General features: G+C 55.4%; 9 protein-coding genes across 9 annotated transcripts; 3 read left to right on the forward strand and 6 right to left on the reverse strand.

Moving 5' to 3' along the window:
- Positions 1–390: 390 nt before the first annotated feature.
- CLUP02_12630 (methyltransferase domain-containing protein) lies at positions 391–1,374 on the reverse strand (the record flags this gene model as incomplete). The annotated part of the gene is made up of 3 exons (XM_049291594.1): positions 391–984; positions 1,065–1,239; positions 1,316–1,374. 3 exons carry the CDS (start codon positions 1,372–1,374, stop codon positions 391–393), a joined length of 828 nt encoding a protein of 275 aa, XP_049148739.1.
- A 333-nt stretch (positions 1,375–1,707) lies between these two features.
- Positions 1,708–3,173, reverse strand: CLUP02_12631 (uncharacterized protein; the record flags this gene model as incomplete). The annotated part of the gene is made up of 2 exons (XM_049291595.1): positions 1,708–2,826; positions 2,901–3,173. The coding sequence occupies 2 exons, from the start codon at positions 3,171–3,173 to the stop codon at positions 1,708–1,710; spliced, it is 1,392 nt and encodes a 463-aa protein (XP_049148740.1).
- A 740-nt stretch (positions 3,174–3,913) lies between these two features.
- CLUP02_12632 (heterokaryon incompatibility protein) lies at positions 3,914–5,995 on the reverse strand (the record flags this gene model as incomplete). The annotated part of the gene is made up of 1 exon (XM_049291596.1): positions 3,914–5,995. One exon carries the CDS (start codon positions 5,993–5,995, stop codon positions 3,914–3,916), a length of 2,082 nt encoding a protein of 693 aa, XP_049148741.1.
- A 369-nt stretch (positions 5,996–6,364) lies between these two features.
- Positions 6,365–9,188, forward strand: CLUP02_12633 (SNF2 family domain-containing protein; the record flags this gene model as incomplete). The annotated part of the gene is made up of 3 exons (XM_049291597.1): positions 6,365–6,398; positions 6,493–6,721; positions 6,782–9,188. 3 exons carry the CDS (start codon positions 6,365–6,367, stop codon positions 9,186–9,188), a joined length of 2,670 nt encoding a protein of 889 aa, XP_049148742.1.
- Positions 9,189–9,584: 396 nt separating this feature from the next.
- CLUP02_12634 (UDP-glucose:Glycoprotein Glucosyltransferase) lies at positions 9,585–14,756 on the reverse strand (the record flags this gene model as incomplete). The annotated part of the gene is made up of 4 exons (XM_049291598.1): positions 9,585–12,752; positions 12,802–13,975; positions 14,051–14,334; positions 14,727–14,756. The coding sequence occupies 4 exons, from the start codon at positions 14,754–14,756 to the stop codon at positions 9,585–9,587; spliced, it is 4,656 nt and encodes a 1,551-aa protein (XP_049148743.1).
- Positions 14,757–15,223: 467 nt separating this feature from the next.
- On the forward strand, positions 15,224–19,169 carry CLUP02_12635 (coatomer WD associated region; the record flags this gene model as incomplete). The annotated part of the gene is made up of 6 exons (XM_049291599.1): positions 15,224–15,253; positions 15,333–15,382; positions 15,443–15,762; positions 15,822–17,720; positions 17,773–18,875; positions 18,927–19,169. The coding sequence occupies 6 exons, from the start codon at positions 15,224–15,226 to the stop codon at positions 19,167–19,169; spliced, it is 3,645 nt and encodes a 1,214-aa protein (XP_049148744.1).
- Positions 19,170–19,623: 454 nt separating this feature from the next.
- On the reverse strand, positions 19,624–20,559 carry CLUP02_20002 (GANP/Nin1/mts3/eIF-3 p25 family protein; the record flags this gene model as incomplete). Its single annotated transcript, XM_049297318.1, has 2 exons — positions 19,624–19,905; positions 20,008–20,559. 2 exons carry the CDS (start codon positions 20,557–20,559, stop codon positions 19,624–19,626), a joined length of 834 nt encoding a protein of 277 aa, XP_049148745.1.
- A 404-nt stretch (positions 20,560–20,963) lies between these two features.
- On the forward strand, positions 20,964–21,296 carry CLUP02_12637 (uncharacterized protein; the record flags this gene model as incomplete). The annotated part of the gene is made up of 1 exon (XM_049291601.1): positions 20,964–21,296. The coding sequence occupies one exon, from the start codon at positions 20,964–20,966 to the stop codon at positions 21,294–21,296; it is 333 nt and encodes a 110-aa protein (XP_049148746.1).
- Positions 21,297–21,649: 353 nt separating this feature from the next.
- CLUP02_12636 (glutathionylspermidine synthase) lies at positions 21,650–23,068 on the reverse strand (the record flags this gene model as incomplete). Its single annotated transcript, XM_049291600.1, has 1 exon — positions 21,650–23,068. The coding sequence occupies one exon, from the start codon at positions 23,066–23,068 to the stop codon at positions 21,650–21,652; it is 1,419 nt and encodes a 472-aa protein (XP_049148747.1).
- Between the last annotated feature and the right edge of the window lie 806 nt (positions 23,069–23,874).

The following is a 23,874-nucleotide window of genomic DNA, read 5'->3' on the forward strand; positions in this document are numbered from 1 at the left end:
GTTGAACCCCCGTTTGCCTGATAGAGGGGAGATGGTAGGTTGGTAATAAAGGCTGGCCCTCGTTTGACGGATGGTTGCGACCTTGATGGGTTGAGGGGGTTGATGGGTGAGAGTGAGGCTGTTCGTGAGGATAGAGTTGGGGGCTGGCTTGGTTTTGGTTCGAGATGGCGTCGCGGCGGCATGAGTTTCGGTATCAAGGGAAATGAAATTTGCTCCAGAAAGCAGTGAGGATTCGTTTTGTGGGTGCTCGTTGATTTCTCCCGGGCTGTTGAATGGTTTGATTGTGACCAGGAACTTGATCAGGAGAAAGGGGGGCCCAACTTGCTTCGCTTGACACATCAATTGCTAACGAACATGGTCCATTCCTAGCAAAGCATCACAAGTCCATTCTTACTCTTTCCTCACTGAGGAAGCGATGACCATCTTCCTATCCAATCCCCCAACCTTCCCAGAAGCCTCCTCCGGAATATGACTGACCTCTTCATTCTCAACATACGCAAACTTCCCCTCGTCACACCCAGCGTCTCGGAACCATCCCCTGAAAAGCTCCTCGCTGAAGACCAGATGCCGATTCGTAGTCTTGAGAACATCGTGTTGGTGGATCTCATGCTCATGAGCTTTACCTCCATGCCGTCCAGATCCTTTCCCTCCCTTCTCATCTCCCTTCTCGAGCATCTCACTCTCCGACCTCGCAGCTTTATAATCAACCCCCTCAACAGCAATCAAAATCCCACCAGGCCTCACCCTCTTCGCAAGCAGATCCAACATCCCCCGCGGATCGTCAAGGTGATGAAGCGCCATGGATATGATAACCACATCAAACTCTCCCTCCGCAGCCAGCTCTCCATCCGAAGCCAAGTCTCCCGCGATAGCGTGAACCTGCTCTGGAGAGTATCCCAGTCGCACCGCGCAGTCGTTGTAGCGCTGTACAATGGCGGGTGCGATGTCGATGCCGAGGATCGAGTCGACGAAGGGGCTGAGGGCCTAAAACCACGCGTTATCCTGTCGGAGGGTACCGTAGCTGGGGGAGGGATATGTAGGACGCAGGAGTACAAGATACTTACCCATGAAGCACCGCCAGAGGTGCAAGCGTAGTCTAAAAGTCGGACGGGGTTCGACGACGGATTTGTATCGCGGGGCCGGAGACCTAGGTTCGGGGCCTGGGCGCGGAGGAAGCGGGTGAGCTGTTCGGAGAAGACCTTGATCCAGTCCTGTTCTAGGAAGGTGTCTGCGTTTGCACTGAGAGTCATGTTAATGTTAGCTTCATAGCTTGAGAGAAGGGGTTCAAGTTTGGAGGAAATCGGGGCTGACAAACTCCCAGAAGACGCGGTTGAGTTCGGCTAGAGAGGCTGTCTTGGACTCGGTCGTGGTCATGATTGCAGCTGTAGTTGTTTGATGGCTTTTTATGTAGTCTATTCTTGGTGCGTAAAGGATCTATAGTAGTCGCTTTAGCGATTCTGGGCGTCTTTATATAGTGGACGCCATTTCGGCTCGCCCAGTTCGTTATTCTGTGGTTGTGTTGTGTGGTTGTGTGGTTGTCTGTGATGCCGGAGAGTATTCGGCAACTTTTCCATCAAGGTGCACGCACAAGCGGCAACATTGCGGTGACATGTCGAAACCACCAAGCTGACCACCGCGAGACGTTTCCCAAAACTATGGAAACGGCATTTTTCTCATGTCGCCTTGTATCACCAAAGTCGTGGTTCCTCACATGACTTGTCCCACAGGCTCAATGGCAGCAGCAGGCCGCCTTCGGCCCTCGCCCATCTCATACATCGCCCACTCGTACACTGCCCACTGAACCGCGTTGACGACGAAGGCGCGCACGCTGCAGACCGTGAGCCCGCGGAAGAAGACTCGCATCCCGCCCTCGCGGTAGGCTTCTCTCGCGACCTGCATTGCGCCTGCACGCTTCGCCGGCTGCTGTTGCTGCTGCTGCTGCTGCTGCTGCTGCGATAGCCCTTGTGCCGCAAGCAAAGGTGACCTCTCGGGTGACTGTACCTGTGCCTGAGCTTGGAAAGCCTGCGTCTGGACGCGGGTCTTGATGACGTCGAGCGGGAAGATGCTCACCCACGTCACAATGCCCGCGAGACCACCGCAGAGCAACACCTTGGCGGCCTCCTCTCTCAGATTCGTCTCCTTGACGCCGTCGCCCCCGACGCCCATCCATCGCGTGGTGATTTCGTACGACCAAAAGTAAAACCCGTACCCGACGCTATCCCGCAGCGCAGTCACCACGCCGCCAAAGTAGAGACCCCTGATCCCCTCGGCGCGCCAGACGTCCTTGGTGATGGCCCAGCTCGAGGCGGGCGGGGAGGAGAGCTGGGCGCGGCACTTGATCAGCTCTGTCGGGGTGCTCACGACCCAGGTGGCGAGGCCGCCGACGGCGCCGGCGAGCCAGGTGGTCCAGAGGCTGGACTGGACGTCGAGTGCGCGGTTGAGGGCGGCCTCTGTGCGGTTGTAGGAGACGAAGAGGAGGGCGTTGAGGGCGCCGTAGCCTAGGATCGGGGCGGCGGAGCCGGTGACGAGGGAGGCGGGGGATTCGAAGTGGCGGAGGTAGGATGCCGCTGCGGCCGCGGTGGGGCTCGGGAGCGGGAGCGGGAGCGGGAGCGGGAGCGGGAGCGGGGAGGAGGCGGAGGGGAGGGGTGTCGAGGGGGCGGAAGCCGGGCGAGCTTGGAGGCGGACTTTGAGGAGGTCGAGGGGGTTGCCGATGATGATGCCTACGGCGCCGCTTATGTAGCCTGCCCAGAAGTCGGCGGACATGGTGGGCAGCTGGCTGGGACAGGATCGTTCTGTTGCGAGGCGGTAGTCAAGTAGTGATTGTAGCTAGTAGAAGGTGTTGGAGTACGTTAGGAATCGCGGTACTGAAGGCGGTTATCAGGGTCGAGGTAGTGATTGACTTTGGCTTGGGCGACGGCGATTCCGGTGCATATGCCGAGGTAGGTGAGCATCCACCCGCCAGAGGCTAGAGCCCAGAAGCGGGCATTCTTGACGGGGTTCGGGTGCGGGCTGCGGACGCGGGAGAGGTACTGGTAGTGTGCGTAGTGGGTGAGGACGGTGCCGCCGAGGATGGAGGGCCAGTTGTCGACGATCCAGAAGATGCGGGCAGAAGGTGGACGGAGCGGGGTGGTCCCGGGGGAGGAAGAGAACGGGGAGGGGGAGGGGTCGGCCATTATGGAGTACTAGGATGATAGATAGATAGAGCGAGAGTGAGGGAGAGCCGTGCTTTGTTTCGTTTGAGACGAGGGACCGAGGGAAGCTTGGTGAGAGAAAGCGGAGAGGTGCCGGGGGACCGGGGGGTTCTTGGGATCCACCCAGACTAGAGACGTTGCGGGCGAGCGTCTCCGTACGAACTACGAATAGGTGTGGCTGTGGTGGTGGTGGTGGTGTTTGTTGCGGAGCATGTGAAGATGGAGCTGTTGTTAGGCGTGGGGGAATCAATGTCGATGACTCGATATGCAGCTCTGAAGTCAATTGAGTTTGATAACAATCCAATTGATGCTGCGAACAGTCTGCGTACCTTGAGACAAGAATGTGCCTGGCGCAAAGAAACGTTGGAATGTGCGGCTTGCGCTGAGGGGTGTCGCGTTGAAGATTTCGAGTTGGGGGCCGCAGAAGTTGAGGTGGACGCGTGCGACAGGCCCCTGCCGTCTGGCCCAATGTCTCACCTGATTTTGGCTGTGAACAGGTACCCTAGAACGCTCCCATTGTGGGGGTTCACCTTGTTACTCACCAATTCGGGGGAACCTCGGTAAGCCTCGGTATAACACTCACCGAAGTATCCGTGGATTCAACATTGCTCAGTTCTTGATTCGTTGCATAGTAGCTCTTTCTTTGTTCGCACACATCGAGGAGCGAAGATGGATTGCAAATAATATATGAAAATCACCATAAATCCTACCTAGCAAAGCTGTCACTGGATGCAGACATCTTCCCACAACATATCCTCACCAACAGCCTCCCCGTGCATGATGCCGTGCACATAAGCTTCCCCAACCAATCGATAGCTGAAAGGCCTAGATATAGAAGAAACCGGCAGCTTTCGAAGCACAAGAGGTGACGGGCAGCCGGCCACCACCCAAATCCCATCCCCCTCTTGCACGGATCGGCCTCCAAGTCCCATATGGCTACCATCCGTTAGGAATGGCCGCCTCTCCCAGAGCGTCTCAAAAGCGAGATTCACGTACACCTGACAAGTGTGCTTGAAGCGATCAAACAGGCCTTCAACTTGCTCCTGCTCCTCGCACTCCTTGAGCTGCTTCAGATATCCCATAATCACATCACACGAGGGCACCGTCTTGCTGACATCCGACGCGGCAAGTCTCTTGATGCTGTCTAGACGGCTGATGCGTTTTTCAATGTCGGCGCCTTTCTTCATGGCGCAGTACACCTCCCACACAACGTGGTCCGCGATCCACGAATGGAACGCCTTTTGGAGGCTGCCGGGTGCGGGGTGCGTGAACCCATCTCGGTCACCGATTAACGTCCTCCAGAATGCCTCTACTCGGCACTGCCCTGTCGGCTTATAGACGGGGTCGCACTGCAAGAGGAAGTCGGCCCATTGCGTGAAGCTTCCGTTCGTAGCTAGTTCCGAGTATACCTCGCCTACCAACGACACTGTGCCAACGCACAAAGCCTTGACGTGGAGTTGCCTATCATCGACGACACGGTACTTCGTCGGCATGGAACGACAGGCATCAAAGTAAGGGATCTCAGCGGGCCACCTCATCGCCAGAAAGGCAGATGGTCCGTTTGCAGAGAAATCGGGCACCCAGGACGGCAGAGCCCGGATGTTCTTGACCGAGTCGTCGGGAACCGCCGTGAGCAGAGCCAGATTCTTGCAATCTTCCATAATGAAGACCGCCGTGTCGGTGTAGATGCTGACGGGCGTGCAGTGTTTGCGGTAGTTGGCCTCCAGCTCCGTCCTTGTACGACCACTAAGATCCAAGAGGAGGTTGAGAATGCCCAATAGACCAAAGACCTGGTCTCTTGGGTCGGTGGCTTCCACCCCGACCGTCAGGCGTAGCATCAAAAATAACAGCGCACCGGCTGTCTTGGTTCTGCTGCTTCCGCCCGTGCAGGCGAAAGGACCGACTATGTGGTCCAGCGTGGTGCTGTCCCACATATCGAGTATGTCGTGTCTACACCTCTGGATTGCGACAATGCCCGACGAGTTGCTGCCGATCTTGACGTCCTTGATTGTAGGGTTGTTATCGTACAAGACTTCTGACAATTGCTCGTACAGACGACTTTCGTACAAAAAGTCGGAGCAATACGCCACCGTCTCCCACGGAATAACATCGTTGCCCCAGAGAATACACGCGTCTCTTGACAAGGCGACCTCTTGGACGACCCAAACACGATTAAACCACTTGCGTTCGAAAAAGGCGACGAATGCGTACCATACGTCATCGGTTACATGCAGCAAGCCATATCTGCTCAGAGCATCGTCGTCAAAGAAGGAGTTCTCTTGGTCGAAGCTGAAGTTCCGCTGAGTATTTTCTGCCATTGTGCGAACCAAACGAGATACCTCGGCTGGGTGGTGCTCGTCAGTGACGGAGCCTAGCCATATGTCGACGCGGGTAGCCTTTTTGTAGATGCGATCCATGATGCCGACTTGCATGCTCCTCTCGGTATCGTCGGCCTGGTTGATGCTGATGGCGTCGATCCAGTACAGGTCGCAGGAGTTGTGCGCTCTGATCCAGCACAGTGCATCGTGTAGGTTCGGGAAGATTTCAAAGCGTTGGCCGTTGAGCATCACTGAGTTTGTTACGAGCTGATGTCCGATTTGCTCAGAGGGCTCCTTTTCTGCGAGGGGGGATCCCCATGTGTAAGAGAGGCCACGGTAAGCTGGCAGGTTATCAAGGGCGTGTTCCTCCAGTGAAAGCTGCAACGGTCCATCGTCAGTTGCTCCGCAGCCCAGGATGCGCACAAGACGGATGGTCTCCTTGCCGATACGGTGACTGTACTCGAATTTTGCTACTCCGGACGACATGACTGAAGATTGGGAAGCATCCGATACAGTATTTGCTTTCTCATCATCTTCGCCAGATAGCAAGGGTTATAGGAGAACTCGAAAGCTTTTGAAGTCACCAAATTGGGCGGAAGCCAAGCATCATGGCTTAGTTAGCCACGTATGATCATGGTAGGATCGTCAGCTGCATCGTTAGGACCAAGACTAAAACGACGCCAACTTTGGTTCTCACGCACGGCTTCACCGCGCCGAACTATTGCCCAATCATTGGGGACATCTTGGTAGCGAAAGATGCCACTTGACAATATAATTCTGACGAAGGACCGGGAAGAAGATTGACGCGCCAAGTTGTCGCTGAGTGCCCCGTGAAGTTATACCATTTACATCGACATGTTGGGGGTGGAGGAGGAGGAGGAAGCTGAGTGTAAGTGAGCACAGACAATCTAAACCTTAGTGGATGAACCCCACAAAAGAAAGCCTTAGATAAGCAGGAGTGATGAGGTAAGCAGATTAAATAGATGGGCCCTGGTGCCTGGTGCACGTGAAAGCGTGTTTGAGTGGCGACGCGGGTCGAGTCGCGCTTTGCCCCAAATCAACACCGGGCCCTCCGACCAGGAACATTGCTCTTATTCTCTTCCCTCCATCTTCGTCCGCCACTTCTCTGCTGCTCTCTGCGAAGCCTTACCCCCGGGATTGCGCATACACTGCACCTGCAGCATTGCTACACTACGAACCGCGGTTCACAATGTACGCAACTCTAGTCAATGCTTCTCCAACTAACACGGCACTTTATTAACCCCTCCATAGGACTGTCGACGTCACCGCCACCCCGATCGCGAACAAGGAGAACGTGCCGTCTAAGCGATGGCCAACTCCCCAGTCGGTCGATAAGTTGTCAAGACCGTTCAAATGCCCTGGTTCAGCAACGAGAACAGTCGCAACCGACAGACCGGCGCGCAAGAAGAGAAGGGTCGATTACAAGGGCGCTGATGGCGAGACTGACGCCGACAAGCCCTACACAAATGCCGATCGCCTGGCTTTAGCGAACCGAGATGCAAACAGATTCCCCGTTTTCCAGGCCAAGGACAAGTCAACAGTATTTCGCAAGGCATTCTCGGTGCCTCTGATCAACAAGAATACCAGTGCCTATAACCCGAATCGACCTCCGCCAACCCTTGGTCTGCGCACGGGAGCACAATTCATTGCCAAGCCGTTGCACGACCCCAGTGGCGAGTTTGCCATTGTGCTATACGATCCGACTATCGATGATAAGCCCAAAGAGCCCGAGAAGAAGGAAGACAAGAAGGAAGCCGAGGCCGAGACTAAGATTGACGCGCCTCTCGTCCACAAGAGTCTGGCGGAGATTCTCGGAATCAAGAAGAAGGTCGAAGGGGAGCACCCCCGAGTTCCTGTTGTAATCGACCCACGGTTGGCCAAGGTTCTCAGACCACATCAGGTCGAGGGTGTCAAGTTCATGTACAGATGCGTCACTGGCATGATTGAGGAGAAGGCCAATGGCTGCATCATGGCCGACGAGATGGGTCTCGGAAAGACCTTGCAATGCATCACTTTACTTTGGACCCTTCTGAAGCAATCCCCGGATGCTGGAAAGAGCACAATCCAGAAAGCAATTGTTGCGTGCCCTTCCAGTTTGGTGCGCAACTGGGCCAACGAATTGGTCAAGTGGCTCGGTGCCGATGCCGTCACACCTTTTGCAATTGACGGAAAGGCGTCCAAGGAAGAGCTCACGCGACAGCTGCGACAGTGGGCTATTGCGAGCGGCAGATCAGTCACAAGACCAGTCATCATCGTATCTTACGAGACTCTTCGGCTGAACGTTGAGGAGCTGAAGCACACCAAGATCGGCCTTATGCTTTGCGATGAAGGCCATCGTCTCAAGAACGGAGACAGTCAGACTTTCAGCGCACTCAACAATTTGAATGTCACAAGACGAGTCATTCTGTCCGGAACGCCCATTCAGAACGACTTGTCCGAGTACTTCTCCTTGATCAGCTTCGCTAACCCGGATCTCCTGGGTACTCGGCTCGAGTTCCGCAAGAGATTCGAGCTTCCGATTCTTCGCGGGCGTGACGCCGACGCCCTCGAGTCTGAAAGGAAGAAGGGCGACGAGTGTCTGTCCGAGCTCTTGGGCATTGTCAATAAGTTCATCATTCGCCGCACCAACGACATCTTGTCCAAGTACTTGCCCGTCAAGTACGAGCATGTCGTGTTCTGCAATCTTGCACCCTTTCAGCTCGACCTTTACAACTACTTCATCACCAGTCCGGACATTCAGGCGCTTCTCCGTGGCAAGGGCAGTCAACCCCTCAAAGCCATCAACATCCTCAAGAAGCTCTGCAACCACCCGGATCTGCTCAACATTTCGGACGATTTGCCTGGTTCGGAGAACTGCTTCCCCGATGATTATGTCCCGAAAGAGGCGCGTGGCAGAGATAGAGATATTAAGCCTTGGTACTCAGGCAAGATGCAAGTCCTCGACCGCATGCTCGCCCGTATCCGCCAGGACACAAACGACAAGATTGTACTCATCAGCAATTACACACAGACGCTTGACCTGTTCGAGAAGCTCTGCCGTAATCGTGCTTACGGCTGCCTGCGCCTTGATGGCACCATGAACGTCAACAAGCGCCAAAAGCTCGTTGACAAGTTCAACAACCCGGACGGAGATGAGTTTGTGTTCCTACTCAGTTCCAAGGCTGGTGGCTGCGGTCTCAACCTCATCGGCGCCAACCGCTTGGTCCTCTTCGACCCCGACTGGAACCCCGCCGCAGACCAACAGGCCCTCGCTCGAGTCTGGCGTGACGGTCAGAAGAAGGACTGCTTCGTCTACCGCTTCATTGCCACGGGAACCATTGAGGAAAAGATTTTCCAGCGCCAGTCCCACAAGCAATCGCTGTCCAGTTGCGTCGTCGACTCCGCCGAGGATGTTGAGCGGCACTTTTCGCTCGACAGTCTGCGCGAGCTGTTCCAGTACCGGCCCGGCACCAAATCCGACACGCACGACACGTTTAAGTGTAAGCGGTGCAAGCCCGATGGCAGGCAGTATATGAAGTCGCCTGCCATGCTGTACGGCGACACGAGCACGTGGAACCACTTTGTCAACGAGGGGTTGAAGCCGATTCAGGACCTGTTGCTGAGGCAGGAGTGTGGGGAGCCGGAAGTGTCTGCCGTGTTCCAGTATATTTCGCATTAGAGCGTCGTCGTTTCCAACGGATGGTTATGGTCATGCATGCATTATGAACTCGTGGCTTTTTTCTCTGTTTGAAGAAGTCAATAGAGAGGTGTTCCGGAGTCGTACGAATTTGGGATGGCGATGGCGTTTTGGCGGGGGCTTTGCTTGATACTGGACTTTATGAGAGGTCCGTATGAACATTATACATGAGCTCGATATACCCACGTTAGAAAAAGACGTGATGACATTTCGAGCGTTCCGTTTTTATCATTTTAGATCAAATCAAAAAAGTTGAAGAAAGTTTCATGGAATGCGATTGTTCGTTTCTTTCCCATCTTTCTATGTAATACTCAATGCTGTGCGCAACTCTACACTGGAACCGTAAGGCTCTCTGACCTACAAATTCGCGATGTGTGTCTATAGCTCGTCTCTAACATGCGTCTGTTCCGAGGGAGGCTCCTCCCAGTTGCGGCTCTTTGTGTTCTTCTCCACCTCCTCCACGACAACAGGCTTCTGTTCCGATCCATCATCGATAACGACCTCCGTCTTCTCCTCCCTCTTGGGCGCCTCAGCAGGCAGACCCTTGCGCTTGCGGTCGAGGGCGGCAATCTCGTCGTCGTAGACGGTCCACTCGGGCACCTGGCGCCTCGCGCGATCGAGCTTGGGCTCCTTTGTCTGCGGGTTGTTGCAGAGGTCAATCGTCTTGGCGACGCGCTGGCTCTCGTCGGAGCACCACGTCTCGCACCACAGCCACTCCTGCGGCAGGCTGTGGATGGGGATCTGGAACTGCATGTGGTTGGGCAGGTCCTGGTCGAGGTTGGCGAGGGAGTTGGGGTCGGCGCTGAGGGAGTGGTAGGTCTGGCGGAGGCGGTCGCCCGCGGCGAGCTCGCGGAAGCGGCGGAGGTCGACGACGTAGAGGGCCGAGATGTGGTAGGGCTGGCCGCGGAGGTAGTTTGCCCAGTAGCCCTGTTTCCAGAAGCGGAAGCCTTCCATCTCGGTGCGGGAGTCGCACATGGGCGTGAAGCCGTAGGGCTTGCCCTCGAGGTCGTGGTTGACGAGGGACATCATGTCGGTGCGGACGATCTGGTCGGCGTCGACGAAGATGACCTTGTCGAGGGAGAGGGGGAAGAGCACGTCGAGGAAGAGGATCTTGTAGCCCCAGATCTCGCGCTGCTTCTCCTTTTGCTGACGCAGCCAGTGAGGCCACTTGAAGGTCACCATCTCGTACTTGAATCCGTATTCCTTGGCCATGTGCGGGATGAAATCCTTGAAGGAGGGGGAGAGGAACTGTTCAATGAACCAGAACTTGACAGTGTGCTTGGTGTTCTTCATGACGCTGACCATCATGATGTTGAGCATGCGCTCGTAGAGATGGCCGCTGGCGACGGAGAAGATGTTGATCTCGGCGTGCTCCTCGTCGGACGCGGACTTCTTCTTACCCAGGATGCCTCCGGCGAACTTGAGGCCACGGCCGACGATGCTGTTGTCCTCGGGTTCGGCCAGCACGTCGGACTCTTCATGGCCTGGCTTGCGTGACAGGCGAGGGTACAGAGTCGTGCCTTGGAAATCCATCAGCACCACCTCGGTGCCCTCATCGCCCGGCACGGGAGCCCATCCCTTTGCACCTATACTATCGATGGTGTAAATATCGGTGCTCCTGCCCTCCTTGAGTTTAATATTGTAAAATCCCGGGTTCGCCTTGAATTGAAAGTATCCAAGATTGGCCATAATCAGGGTATCGGCGAAATGAGGCTCCTTCTCAGTGCCCAAAACGACCTGCGCACCGCGGGGAGGCTGCGACTGTCCGCCCTCACGAGAGTGCCCCTCGATAAGGATGCTCTCGAGCTCGTAGGAGGCGTGCACGTTCGACTTGATGGAGCTGAGCTTGATGTTGTCCGGGTCGAAGGGCGAGACTTTGGGTGCAACGAGCCACGACGGTGGAACGTCCATGCCAGCATTAAGAAGAGCTTCAGAGGGCAAGCTCTTGAAGGATGCCACAAGTGCGCGAACCTTGCCGGCTTCATCAAACGTCGGCTCTGACTCCAGCACGTATCGGAAGAATCTCTTGACAGGCAGTTCGTCAATTTTGTCCTTGGGGTTAAGGAAGAGCTTCAGATATACGCCCTCTAGCTCAGAGACAACCTTGAGGATAGGCGCCCACCGCTGTGCCTGCTCACTGGCAGGGTTGAGAACACCAACCAAATGGATGCTTGATGTCTCGGGGTTTCCGATCTCAATGGCAGTGTAGGTTGAGTTCCAAGCATCGTGGGCACTGACGCGCAACGATGGCGCAGACTCGAAAATGCCAGCAGGGAGGTCAGAGATGGTCGACAGCGCCGTGACTGACGTGATCTTGGCAACTGCCAGGGGACCGGCGATCTTGTCTGTCAATCCAAGCTCGTCCACTGCTGCATAGACGGGAAGAATGCGGGCCTTCTGCTCAAACTCCAAGAGGAACTGGAAGTCGTCGCCTTGGAAGGGGTCTTCTTCGGTGAAAGGCCCAACGACACGGCCGTTGAGGATAAGCAGGTTGGAACCTGGCTTGATCGCGGCGAAGGAGAGAAACTCGTTGAAGACTGCAGTGAAGATTGCATCCGAATCACCAGTAGCGGCACGGAGGATGTCCCTGATATCGGAAAGAGTCTCAGCTTCAGCAAGTTTGTCGCCGCCGTTCTTCAACGCCGTGTTTACACTAGAAGCTGAGGCAGATACTGAAGGGTTGTGCACAGCGTCCAGACGCACGCCAGGGTTGTTGCGACGGAAAGCCAAAGCCGACAGAAGAAGGTTTGCTCCCTCGTCTGAGGCAAAATCTCCAACTACCGTCAGAACAGCCCAGTTTTCTTTCGTCGAGTCTGCATAAGCCTCAACCACCGGGACCTTGCTGAACAGACCGTCAAACTCGGTGTAGATCTTGTTGACATCAAGGACCTGCAGTGACTTTTCATCTTCTGGGTAAATATAGGTGTTGCGACGTTTGACGGCCTTCTCGAGGAAGAAATCCGGGATCCAGGCCTTCTCATCGACCATGCCGAGGTAAACGGCGCGCTGAATCGCCTGCAAGTCACTGGAAGCCTTCATACTCATGGCCTGAAGCCAGTTGCCCTCGCGAGGAACCGGAATACCGTTGATGAAGACAGGCGGAACGGGCGTGTTTGCGTTGAGTCTCTTTGCCCAGTTCTTGGCCAGCTTGACGATGCCATCAAGTTCGTCTGACTGCACCACCTCGGCAAAAGAAAGGAGTTTCGAGTCTGGAAGAGGCTCACGGTCCTTGATGGCCTGGTCAAACGAGCCTTGGTCCGGCTTCTCAGTCTTGGAGGCCTGCATAGCAGCATCGAGATACTCAATGAAGCCATCCAAGCCGTAGTTGTCGAGGAGATAGTAGAGAATCTTGCTGATTTGGAATGCATCCTCAGTGGGCGTCAGAGGAACTAGACCGAAACGAATGGGAAGCTTCCGCTGGACGAACGAGTTCATCTGAGCGACGACGCTGAGATCTTCCATCTTGGAGAAATCAACGGGAATGATGAGATTGAAGATATCGCGCTTTATGGGTGGGAGCTGGCCAGGGTAGACACGCTGAAGGAGCTGTTGGGAGTTAGTATTTTAATCTCAAGCAAAAGAGGGTCAGACTCACCGAAGTCAATTGGTCAGGGAAATCCTGGTATCGCTCATCCTTCTCAAGGTCGTTAAGGAACATGATGACCTGCTCTTCCTCAAGGTCATCCGTCCAGTCGAATCGCGGGGGCTCTTCGTCCGACTTGGACTCGGCAACCTTGGGATGGCCGAGAAGAGACACGGCTTGACCGCCGGTGAACCCAAGATCGCGAACGCCGTCGATAAGCTTGCGCTCACGGCGGAGAAGATCAATGATGGTGAATGCCTCAATCTGGCGCTCAATGAGCTGCACTCCGTTCATCCAAAGCACGTTCATGCCGCTTGGAACCAATTGCTGGCGATTGACTTGGTGCTCGGCGAGGAACTCAGCAGACACATTGTGGGCAGCAATGGAAGTTGAGAACTTGGGGAAGTCTTGCGACAACTTGAGAAGCGTCTCAAAGGGGTTCTGGCTCTGCATGACGAAGGAAGCAGCCTTCAGACCAAGTTCCTGTACCTCAGACTTTGATAGCGGCTTCAGATCAGCGACCTCCTCGGCAGCGTCCAAGACCTCCTCAGTCTTGACGGTCTTCTGTGCGTCGTCCTGGTGCGCCTCTCGGTCATCAATGACGATGTAGTCGGTCCTCTTCAGGGCTAACTCAACTCCGTATCCGCTGACGGGCAGAGGCTCCTCGTACTTGCCAGCCGGCTTCGTGTAACGCAGGCGGTACTCAAGCTCTCCATTACGAGCCTTCTGAGCCAGAGCGATGTGGAAAGACCCGAATGAAGGCGAAGTCGGATCTGCGTATAAGATGGCCTCCTTACCAGATCCTAGGACTCGGTCGAAGGGCAGCACCTTTGCGCCATCCAACGCAAAATCCTTTGCAGCATCCAGGGACGGAGTGCAGTACTGTTTTCCTCCTTGCTCAGCCCAGACATCGCAGCCATCTTGAGTATCGGTGTCGACTTTGGGCTCTACGGCAGTTCGGTAGTATTGATAGTGGGCTTCAATGCGAGGAGCGGCGGTTCGTAGGGAAAGGGCCAGCTTGAAAGTGGACAGGGCGTCCGGTGTGGTAATGTGCCCATCCTCATTCAGAGTGAGGAGGAACTTGTCGTAGACTTCTTTGTCAGTCTTGGCTTCGCTGAAGTGCCCACTAGCAATGCGGTCGAGGAGAGGGAAGTAGGCAGTTGCGTTTTCACCAGCAGCTGTCTCACTAGAACGAAGGTGTTAGCCGGTAGTGAAACAAAGAAGGAAAAAGGGCAGGGCAGGGCAGGGCAGGTTCACTTACAGCAGCTCTAGGAGATAGGGGCCAGAAGGAAAGGCAGCCTTCATGTCCACAGTTACAGAGGGGACTGCGGCGACATTGACAGCTGCCAAAAGTGACAGGCCAACGCCCATTGGCAATTGCGACAACCGCACCATGGTGAAGGAGGGAGCGCGACGGCCGGCGCAAGGCTGTTCTTCGGAGTTGTGGGTGTTTGCAGATAGTTGTTGGCTGAGGAGATTGAGAGAAAGAGTGTCGACTTTCTTCGGGGTCGAGAATGGGTAGAAGGAATTCTCGACGACTTGTTCCTCCCAGCCGAAAAGGAGGGCAAAGGTGGGCGAATATTAAGACAGACAACCTCTGAAAGGAAATATCTTGAACTTGGAGAGGGAAAAAAACAGGGACACCGCGGAAGGTGATTTATTTATCGCCTCTGTCGCATGGCTGGTGCAAGAATGCTTGGAGGGGCTTCCAAAGGTGAATTCCGTAAGGTATGGTAGGCGGGTCAAACGTCAGGTATCGCTAGGTAGATAATACTAGGAGGTGCTCGGTCTGGGGGACTGGTGTAAGTGAGCCCGCCTTCTGAACACATTGACAAAAGAGCTGTACCAAAGAAGACTAGCGTCTCCTCTGCCAGGGGTGTTAGGTCCACGGGGAGAAACGGCAGAAAAACGGGCCTATTGGAGGGGCAATTGCTTACCTCAGCTTCGCCCAGTCCGGGCCTAAGCATCTGGCAGCGTGGCACCTCATTGAAAGGGAGACTCAATGTCCCCAGGTATCTGGCAAACCTTACCTAAGCGTCTAAGGTACGTATGTAAGGGACGGGCGGTGAGGACACGGTTGTCGGCGGAACTCTGATGCGGGCAGCTCCTGTCGATCGGCACCCATTAGGCTGGACCCACAGAAATAACCCACACTTTACAGATGGCCACGAAGCGGAATTGTTACCAGGGGCTCTGAGACGAGGAAGTGGCCTTTACGTATCTCTCTACCTCACTACGGATACTTCTACGCATCCAACCCCTTCACCGCGTCCTCTTTTCGTGACCCGTGAATGTCACCATCCCCTTCCACTCCAGCTGCAGCCTTTCTCGGTCGGTAAGCTGGCTTGCACTTGAATCCCGTTTTCTCCAGAGGTGCCGCCTGATTTCCCCCCCTGCTGGTTGCTAGAAGCTCCGGCTTCACCTCCCCGCCAAAATGCAGGCCTCCTCGGGCATGTTGACCAAGGTACGCTCCGCCCTCGGCGCATTGGGTCTCTGACGAGATCCTATCTTCTTTTCGAGTCCATTGCTCATGTAGTCTACAGTTCGAGTCCAAGTCCTCCCGCGCAAAGGGCATCGCCTTCCACCCCAAGAGGTGAGCTTTCAACCCATAGCTTCCCTCGAGTCTGCCCCCTTGCTGACGAACAGCTACCAGACCATGGATCCTCGTCGCACTTCACTCCTCCACGATTCAGCTTTGGGATTACCGCATGGGAACATTGATCGATCGATTCGAAGAGCACGATGGCCCGGTTCGAGGAATTGACTTCCACAAGACACAACCCCTCTTCGTTTCTGGAGGTGACGACTACAAGATCAAGGTCTGGTCCTACCAGACTCGCCGATGCCTCTTCACCTTGAACGGCCATCTCGACTACGTTCGCACTGTCTTCTTCCATCATGAATTGCCATGGATTCTGTCGGCATCCGACGATCAGACGATCAGGATATGGAACTGGCAGAACCGCTCTCTAAGTGCGCACAATCCCTAGGATCCCGCGAGGGCTGTGAAGGTAACTAACCTTGATTCGCAGTCTGCACCATGACCGGACACAACCACTACGCAATGTGCGCCCAATTCCACCCGAAGGAAGACCTCGTTGTCTCTGCCTCCCTCGACCAGTCTGTCCGAGTTTGGGACATTTCCGGCTTGCGCAAGAAGCACTCGGCCCCGACATCGATGACCTTCGAAGACCAGGTCGCGCGCGCGAACCAGAACCAGACCGACATGTTTGGTAACACCGATGCTGTTGTCAAGTTTGTCCTGGAAGGCCACGACCGCGGTGTCAATTGGGTTGCGTTCCACCCGACCATGCCGCTGATTGTGTCTGCTGGCGATGACCGACTCGTCAAGCTCTGGCGCATGAGCGAAACGAAGGCCTGGGAGGTCGACACCTGCAGAGGACACTTCCAGAACGCCTCTGGTTGCTTGTTCCACCCCCACCAAGACTTGATCCTGTCTGTCGGCGAGGACAAGACCATCCGCGTCTGGGACCTCAACAAGCGCACCGCGGTGCAGTCCTTCAAGCGCGAGAACGACCGATTCTGGGTCATTGCCGCCCACCCCGAGATCAATTTGTTCGCTGCTGGCCACGATAACGGTGTCATGGTCTTCAAGCTGGAGAGAGAGAGACCGGCATCGTCAGTATACCAGAACAACCTCTTCTACATCACCAAGGAGAAGCACGTCAGATCCTACGACTTCCAGAAGAGTACCGAAAGCCCGACTTTACTCTCTCTCAAGAAGCTTGGAAGCCCTTGGACCCCGCCGCGAACCTTGTCGTATAACCCGGCCGAACGCTCCGTTCTCGTCACCTCTCCCTCTGACAGCGGGTCTTACGAACTGATCAACCTTCCTCGCGATGGATCCGGTGCCATTGAGCCCACCGAGTCCAAGCGCGGCCAGGGCAACTCGGCCATCTTCGTCGCCCGCAACCGTTTCGCTGTCCTGAACACGTCTAGCCAGACAATCGACATCAAGGATCTTTCCAACAACACGACCCGTTCCTTCAAGCCTCCTGTCGGAACCAGCGACATCTACTTTGGTGGTACCGGCAACCTCCTCATCATTACGCCCACCGCTGTGCATCTTTACGACATCGGACAGAAGAAGAGTGTCGCCGAGTTGGCTGTCAACGGTGTCAAGTACGTTGTGTGGTCGAATGATGGGCTGTACGCGGCCCTTTTGAGCAAGCACAACGTCACTATCGTGACGAAGACCCTCGAGCAGGTCAGCACATTGCACGAGACTATCCGAATCAAGAGCGCAACCTGGGATGATGCTGGTGTTCTGTTGTACTCGACCCTCAACCACATCAAGTACACGCTTCTGAATGGAGACAACGGTATTGTCCGCACCCTTGACCAGACCGTCTATCTGGTCCGTGTCAAGGGCCGTAACGTATACTGCCTTGACAGAGCGGCCAAGCCCAAGGTTCTCCACGTCGATCCCACCGAATACCGATTCAAGTTGGCCCTCGTCAAGCGTAACTACGAGGAAATGCTCCACATCATCCAGAACTCCAGTCTTGTTGGTCAATCCATCATCTCCTACCTTCAGAAGAAGGGATACCCCGAGATTGCTCTGCAATTCGTGCAGGACCCCGCAACCCGCTTCGAGCTCGCAATCGAGTGCGGAAACCTGGACGTTGCTGTCGAGACTGCCAAGGAGCTTGATCGTCCTAAGCTTTGGCAGAGGTTGAGCGCCGAGGCCTTGGCTCACGGAAACCACCAGGTCGTTGAGATGGCCTACCAAAAGCTCAAGCAGTTCGACAAGCTTTCATTCCTGTATTTGTCCACCGGTGACCACTCTAAGCTGGCACGTATGGCCAAGATTGCCGAGCACAGAGGTGACTTTACTGCACGTTTCCAGAACGCCCTCTACCTCGGTGAGGTTGAGGACAGGATCCAGATGTTCAAGGAAATCGACCTGTGTAAGTTTGTTACAATGTAAGCATTAGTAAGATCTCGACTAACAAGACTCAGACCCGTTGGCATACATGACCGCCAAGTCCCACGGCTTGGAGGAGGAGTGCCAGGCTATTCTCGAGGCCACTGGTCTCACCGAGGACCAATTGGAGACGCCTACGATTGGGGAGGCTCTGACGCCCCCTAAGCCTGTCGTCCCCACATTCAAGGCAAACTGGCCGACCAAGGCCACTTCCCAGTCTGTCTTCGAGAAGGCCCTGCTTGGCCAGGTTGAAGGACTGTCTTTGGAGGATACTCCCGCAGCTGCCAACGGCTTCGATGACGACGTCGAGGAGGATGTCGCTGCGAAGAAGAATGGCAACCTCATCGACGTCGACGATGATGAGGATGCGGCAGGCTGGGATCTGGGTGATGATGTCGTTCCCGAGATCGAGGGCGACTTCGTAAACGTTGACAGTGCGGACGCTGGTGGTGCTGGAAGCAGTGAGGCCGACCTTTGGGCTCGCAACTCTCCTCTGGCCGTGGATCATGTTGCTGGTGGCTCATTCGAGTCAGCAATGCAACTCCTCAACAGACAAGTGGGAGCAGTCAACTTTGCGCCGCTGAAGCCCCGCTTCCTCGAAGTTTACCAGGCATCAAAAACGTATCTTCCAGCCTCTGCAAACCTTCCTCCGTTGGTCAACTACGTCCGACGTACGATTGAGGAGACGGACCCTCGAAAGGTGTTGCCGATCGTGCCCAGGGATCTCGAGTTCCTGGCGACCAACGATCTGCAACAGGGTTACAACTCGATGAAGACCAACAAGCTCGAGGACGGTCTTCAGATCTTCAAGGGTATCCTCCACGCCATCCTTATCAACGCCGTTTCAAGCGAAAGCGAGGTCGCCGAGGCGAAGAAGCTCATCACATCCGCCAGCGAATATGCCGTGGCCATGGAGATTGAGCTCAGCCGCCGCAAGCTCGGCACCACTGGCGAGCAGCTCAAGCGCAACCTTGAGTTGTCAGCCTACTTTACCATCCCCAAGATTGAGGTTCCTCATCGCCAGCTGGCCCTGCACAACGCGATGCAATTGGCGATAAGAAACAAGAACTACGGTTCAGCACTGAGCTTTGCCAACCGCATTATTGCCAATGGCGGCTCCAGCAAGCTGACTGAAAACGTGAGTATCAGCCTTTTATTCCAAATATATCCCGACTGACACCTTTTGCAGGCCAAGAAAGCCAAGGCCCAATGCGAGCGTAACCCCTCAGACGCTATTGAGATCGAATTTGACCAGTTTGCCGAGTTTGATATCTGCGCAGCCAGCCACTCACCCATTTACAGCGGCACTTCCTACGAGGAGTGCGCCTTTGACGGCTCCAAGTACCACAGCAAGTACAAGGGCACCGTTTGCAAGGTCTGCGGGGTGTGCGAGGTCGGCAAGCACGGCAGTGGCCTGAAGCTCTTCGCGTAGAGAGAGCTAGCTAGTATAATAGATGTCGCCGACCCATGATGGGGTGAAGACTGCATGATTTGGTGCAGTAACGCTCGGCCGATGGGGGAATTGGTCTTGGGAAAAGTTTACAGTAGACAGACTGGAGTGTCTGACGAAAACCCCGGGCTTTTGATTGTTAGCAATAGTTTTGTGGGAGACGAATATATGTCATCATTTGATCCATGACCTCTGATGTGCTAGCGTAATTGAACGTTCAATGTCCCCGCGTGCTCAGTGCATTACCAGAGGTCGCCATTCACCTGAAGTGCCGAGATTGGATACAAGTCACGCTATTTGGGATGCGTACTTGATCAGATCGTTAACGCCCGGCTTGGATTCCTGTATCCGAGCTTTCCTTCTTTCATGGTCTGTCTAGTCGCATGAATATTAATACATCAAAAACGTACGCCCCTTTCCTCTCTGCAAACCACGTCTACACAATGGTCTCCAATTCTCTGGCGTAACCCAACGCGTTCTCTATCACCATCTGGCTCATCTCCTTCTCGGTGGTGCCGTCCTCGGCGGCGACGCCCTCGGCGGTGTCGGGGAAGAAGATGTGGCCCTCCTTCAGGATCCAACCGCGCGCCTGGGCGAAGGAGATGACGTCGCCCTCGGAGTCGAGGAAGAGGAGGGATTTTGCGGAGCTAATGGGCAGGCTTGGGTATGCGCGCTCACTGCTTGAGGCGATTTCGGAGCGGATTTGGAAGGTGAGGATCTTTTGAAGATGAGAGTGTTAGCATCAACGGTCCTTTGCTATATGCATATCTTGTGTAGATCATCACAGGGCCAAGGAGAATGAATGACTGGGGGGGATTACCTCTGAGAAGACACCGTACTCCTCGCTAGGCACCTCACGGCTCTTGAGGGCGTTCCACACGCGGTCGTAGCTGCCCTCCATCAACCACCTCTCGAGACGGATGGGGTAGCCCAGGTACTTGTCGCCCTCGACGGCGCTGCTGTCGCCGCCGCCCTCGCGGTTGGCCAGGCTCTCGAGCTCCGAGTGGAATTCGGCGTAGCGGCCCTGGGTGAGCAGGAGGAGCAGGTAGAGGCCGGTGACCTTGTTGCGCTCGGGGACGTTGGGCGGGAGGACGTTGGAGGGGAGCTCGTAGAAGGGCTGGAGCTGCTGGACGTAGCGGGTGAAGGCGTCTGGGTTCTTTGCGCGGATGGAGGCGAGGGCGCCGAGCTCGTAGGTCTCGCGGGCGAGGGCGAGGAGCTGGGGGGAGGTTTTGGGGTTCGAGGGGGTGAGGGCGTTGAGCTGGAGGAGGTGGAGTTTTGCTTTGGAGAGGAGGGCGGAGGATTCGGTGTAGGGGAGGGAGGAGCCCTTGGTCTTGAGCTGGGTGAGGACCTGTTGGAGGTTGCGGTCCGCCATTTTTGGTGGTGGTTGTGTATGTGTGCTGCGGGGTGGATTGGGCTGGTGGTGTTCCGGTTCTCGGGGACTGATGTCGGCAACGGTCGTGGAACGTCGGCAGATAGTTGCTGTTATGGGAGGTCGAATGACAAGTCTGCCTTGTTGTGGTTTCGTGGAGAGGAAATGGAGAGACGTGGGTTTGCGATGTTGTTGATCGTGTCAAAGGTTGGAGTGTCCAGATGCTCAGGTAAGGTAAGGTAGGTTCGACGCTTTGGGGTGTTTGGCTCAGCAGGCTGAGAGGCTGACGAAAGGTGCCGTCAAGCTGGCCAGGTCCGTGCAGGGGTCCTGCGCGCTAACCTTCCTAAGTTTAGGCAATTTTGGAGCTGCTGGTCATCAACGGAAGCGTCAAGTGTTGTGCTGAGGTAATGCATCTGGTTCACGTGATGCAAAGTCCGACGGTATCGCCGGGCCCGGTCCCTTGTTCCGCTTCAGATTCTCCAACTTCCGGCACCCCGCCGTGCCGGGTTCCGGCAGCATCTGGGAGAGTCCTGCTTGTCTACCCGCACCTCCCATCCGGCAAGTCGGCATCGCGGACGCGTATGGCATTCGGGCACTTGGCGGAAGCTTCTTTCTCACATGGCGAACCAGCGTACCTGGTCAGGATCTACTTCTGTCGACGAGGATGCAAGCGAAACCGAGGTCATCTGTCCAGTCTCACCGAGGCCAGGCATCTTGCGCATCGCGCGTCTAGTCTCTGATACGTGCTGCTTCTGAATACCGAGCAGCGCGACAACTCTACTCCAAACTCGCAAACGGAAGGTATTCGCATGGCTTCCGGGCTTGACCTGTCTCGGCACTCATGGCGAACTCTCTCTGGGGTAATGACTGCACTCGCGGGACTTTGGTTCGCAACTTCTGAGTTCCGGCATGCTCATTGAAATGGGAGATCCAAGTGCCATGCTATACTCTCATGCATATCCTTAATCATCAGAAGGCGATTATCAAAGTCGTTAGGAACTGCATTTTCTCGATTCCATTCCCGCTAAAGTAGATATTCAGCTCCTCCCAAAAACAACACGCCGAAAGGACACTCGCCCCCAGAGTAAACCCGCTACGAAATTACAATCTTCTTGATATAGCTCATCATCTCATTCTCCTCCTTATCAAATGAATCAAAGAACGGCTCGACCCGCAACAGGTTCTCAATCTCCTCCTGGTCGGGAATCTTCTGCCTCATGTAGTTGACGGGTCCATCCTCAATTGAATGCGGGATGAACACGGACGCGTTGGTGGTGATGGGCGTGCCGTCCTCCCGGATTCCCATGCCCACCGGATCGCCGTCGACGAACCACATACCCAGCACGGGATACCACGAGCTGCCCTTGGCGTCCTTGAACTCGGGCAGCACAGCAAGCTCCTGCACAATGTACCCTTCCGCGCCGTAGTCTCCCGTCGACGCGTCCTGGAGAATCTCGCCGTCCTTCTTGAGAACCACGTCGGCGCCCTCGCGCGCAAAGATGGGCTTGCGCGCAAAACTCGTCATGGACGCCGGCGCCTCGTTGTCAAAGTACGTGGGGAGAAGCCACTTGCCCCGCGGGTCGTCCTTGAACATGTCCCAGAGAACGGCAAAGACAGCCTTGTTGCTCCAGAGGAGCTTGTACGGCGGCTCGATCCAGACTGTTCCTCCGATGTAGTTCCCTTCCTCGTCGCACTTGCCAATGTTCTCCATGTCCTCGAAACACGCCTCGCCGAACTGCTGGTCGACCATGTACTCCCACGGGTAGAGCTTGAAGATGACGTCGATATGCTCCCCCTGCGCATCGTAGAACCGCCCGTCCTTTTTGGACTTTGCAATCTCCTCCATCGTCAGCGCCTTGGTCGTCCACCCGGCCTGCTGGCACGTCTCCATCAGGAGCATGGTGTTCATCGCATCCTCCCCCGTAGCCTCGCCCTCGCCGACGGCGAAGTGGACGGTTGGCTTATGTCCCAGCTCCTTCTCGACGAGCGTCATGTTGCGCTTCCACCCTTCAATGAGCTTCTCCGTGATGCTGTTGAACTGGTCATTACCGTGGCCCGTCTGCTCCATCCACAGCCACTGAATCGACGCCGCTTCGAGCAGCGACGTCGGCGTGTCGGCGTTGAACTCGTAGAATTTGGGCACGCGCAGCCGCGGGTCCGGGTGCTCGAGACCGCCGAAGCAGATGTCGAAGCGGCCGTAGATGCTGCCCCATGCCGGTTCGCGGTCCCACGAGGCCTTTATCTGTTTTAGGGCGAAGGCGGGGACGGCCATTTTCTTGGTGATGATGTCTGGGTGCTCTACGAGGTAGTCTGCTGCTTCGCAGCACATTGCGAACACGTCTCTGGCAGCTTCCTCGAGGAGGTTCATCTCCTTTTCGGTGAAGGAGTAGTAGCGGTCGTCTGGCCAGTACGGCTCTGAGGCGCCGGGGGCTACGAGGTCGGCGAAGACGAGGCCTTGGCTTTGGACCAGGCGGGTGGCATTTGGCCTCTTTTGTACTGGAACACGGCGCATTTTTGTTGTTCTTTTGGTTCAGAATGAGTTAAGAAGGAAGGTGGTGGAGTATGGGCGTTCGAAAGCCAGCAAGAGTGGGATGGAACAAGGAACTCAAAAGAAAGACACGACGATGCTTGGCCGCTGCCCCAAAGGGCAGTCTCACATACTTATTCACCAGCAGGTCTGCCCTCGGGCAGTCGCCAGACCTACTCAAGGTTCGGATGAGGCGGGGATCACCCCTAATCTACAACACCCTGAATTCTGATACGGACACCTTGCTGATTGTCCCGATCCTGCGGACACTTATTTTGAGTTGGGGTTTGATGGATGGATGGGAAATGTCTCCAGTTAAGTTTGCCGCTAGAAGAAGTCTAATTCAAACGAGGCTTTCTAGAAGCTTTGACGTCTCCTCAGGATCCTATTATGATCTGCTCCCTCTCTCTTTCTTTCTGCCCCCAAAGACACGTTGCCGCTTAACCGTATTACAATAAGGGTTGCACACCAACAAGAAGATGAAACCGCAACTCACGGACACTGCGCGCTAATCTCTAGCCTTTTCTGTCTATATGCGCAATATAAGCTGTGTAAGTCGCGACACGCACGTTGGTTCGCTGTAATATTCAAACGATTCATGAGTAACGCAACCCATGTGGGCTACCGGCACCTTGGGTCGACGAGTCAGGAAAAGCAAATTGATCTGCTCGCCTGCCGTATTTGAATAGATTTGGTGAGAATTGCTATTGATACTGCAAACCTCTTTGGTCTTGGCGTTGCGCACAACCCAGTGGCGATCTTGGTTGACAACCACGTGCCCACCTCGGCTT

This window comes from Colletotrichum lupini, chromosome 6 (genome assembly GCF_023278565.1).
Source record: "Colletotrichum lupini chromosome 6, complete sequence".
Lineage (NCBI taxonomy): Eukaryota > Fungi > Ascomycota > Sordariomycetes > Glomerellales > Glomerellaceae > Colletotrichum > Colletotrichum lupini.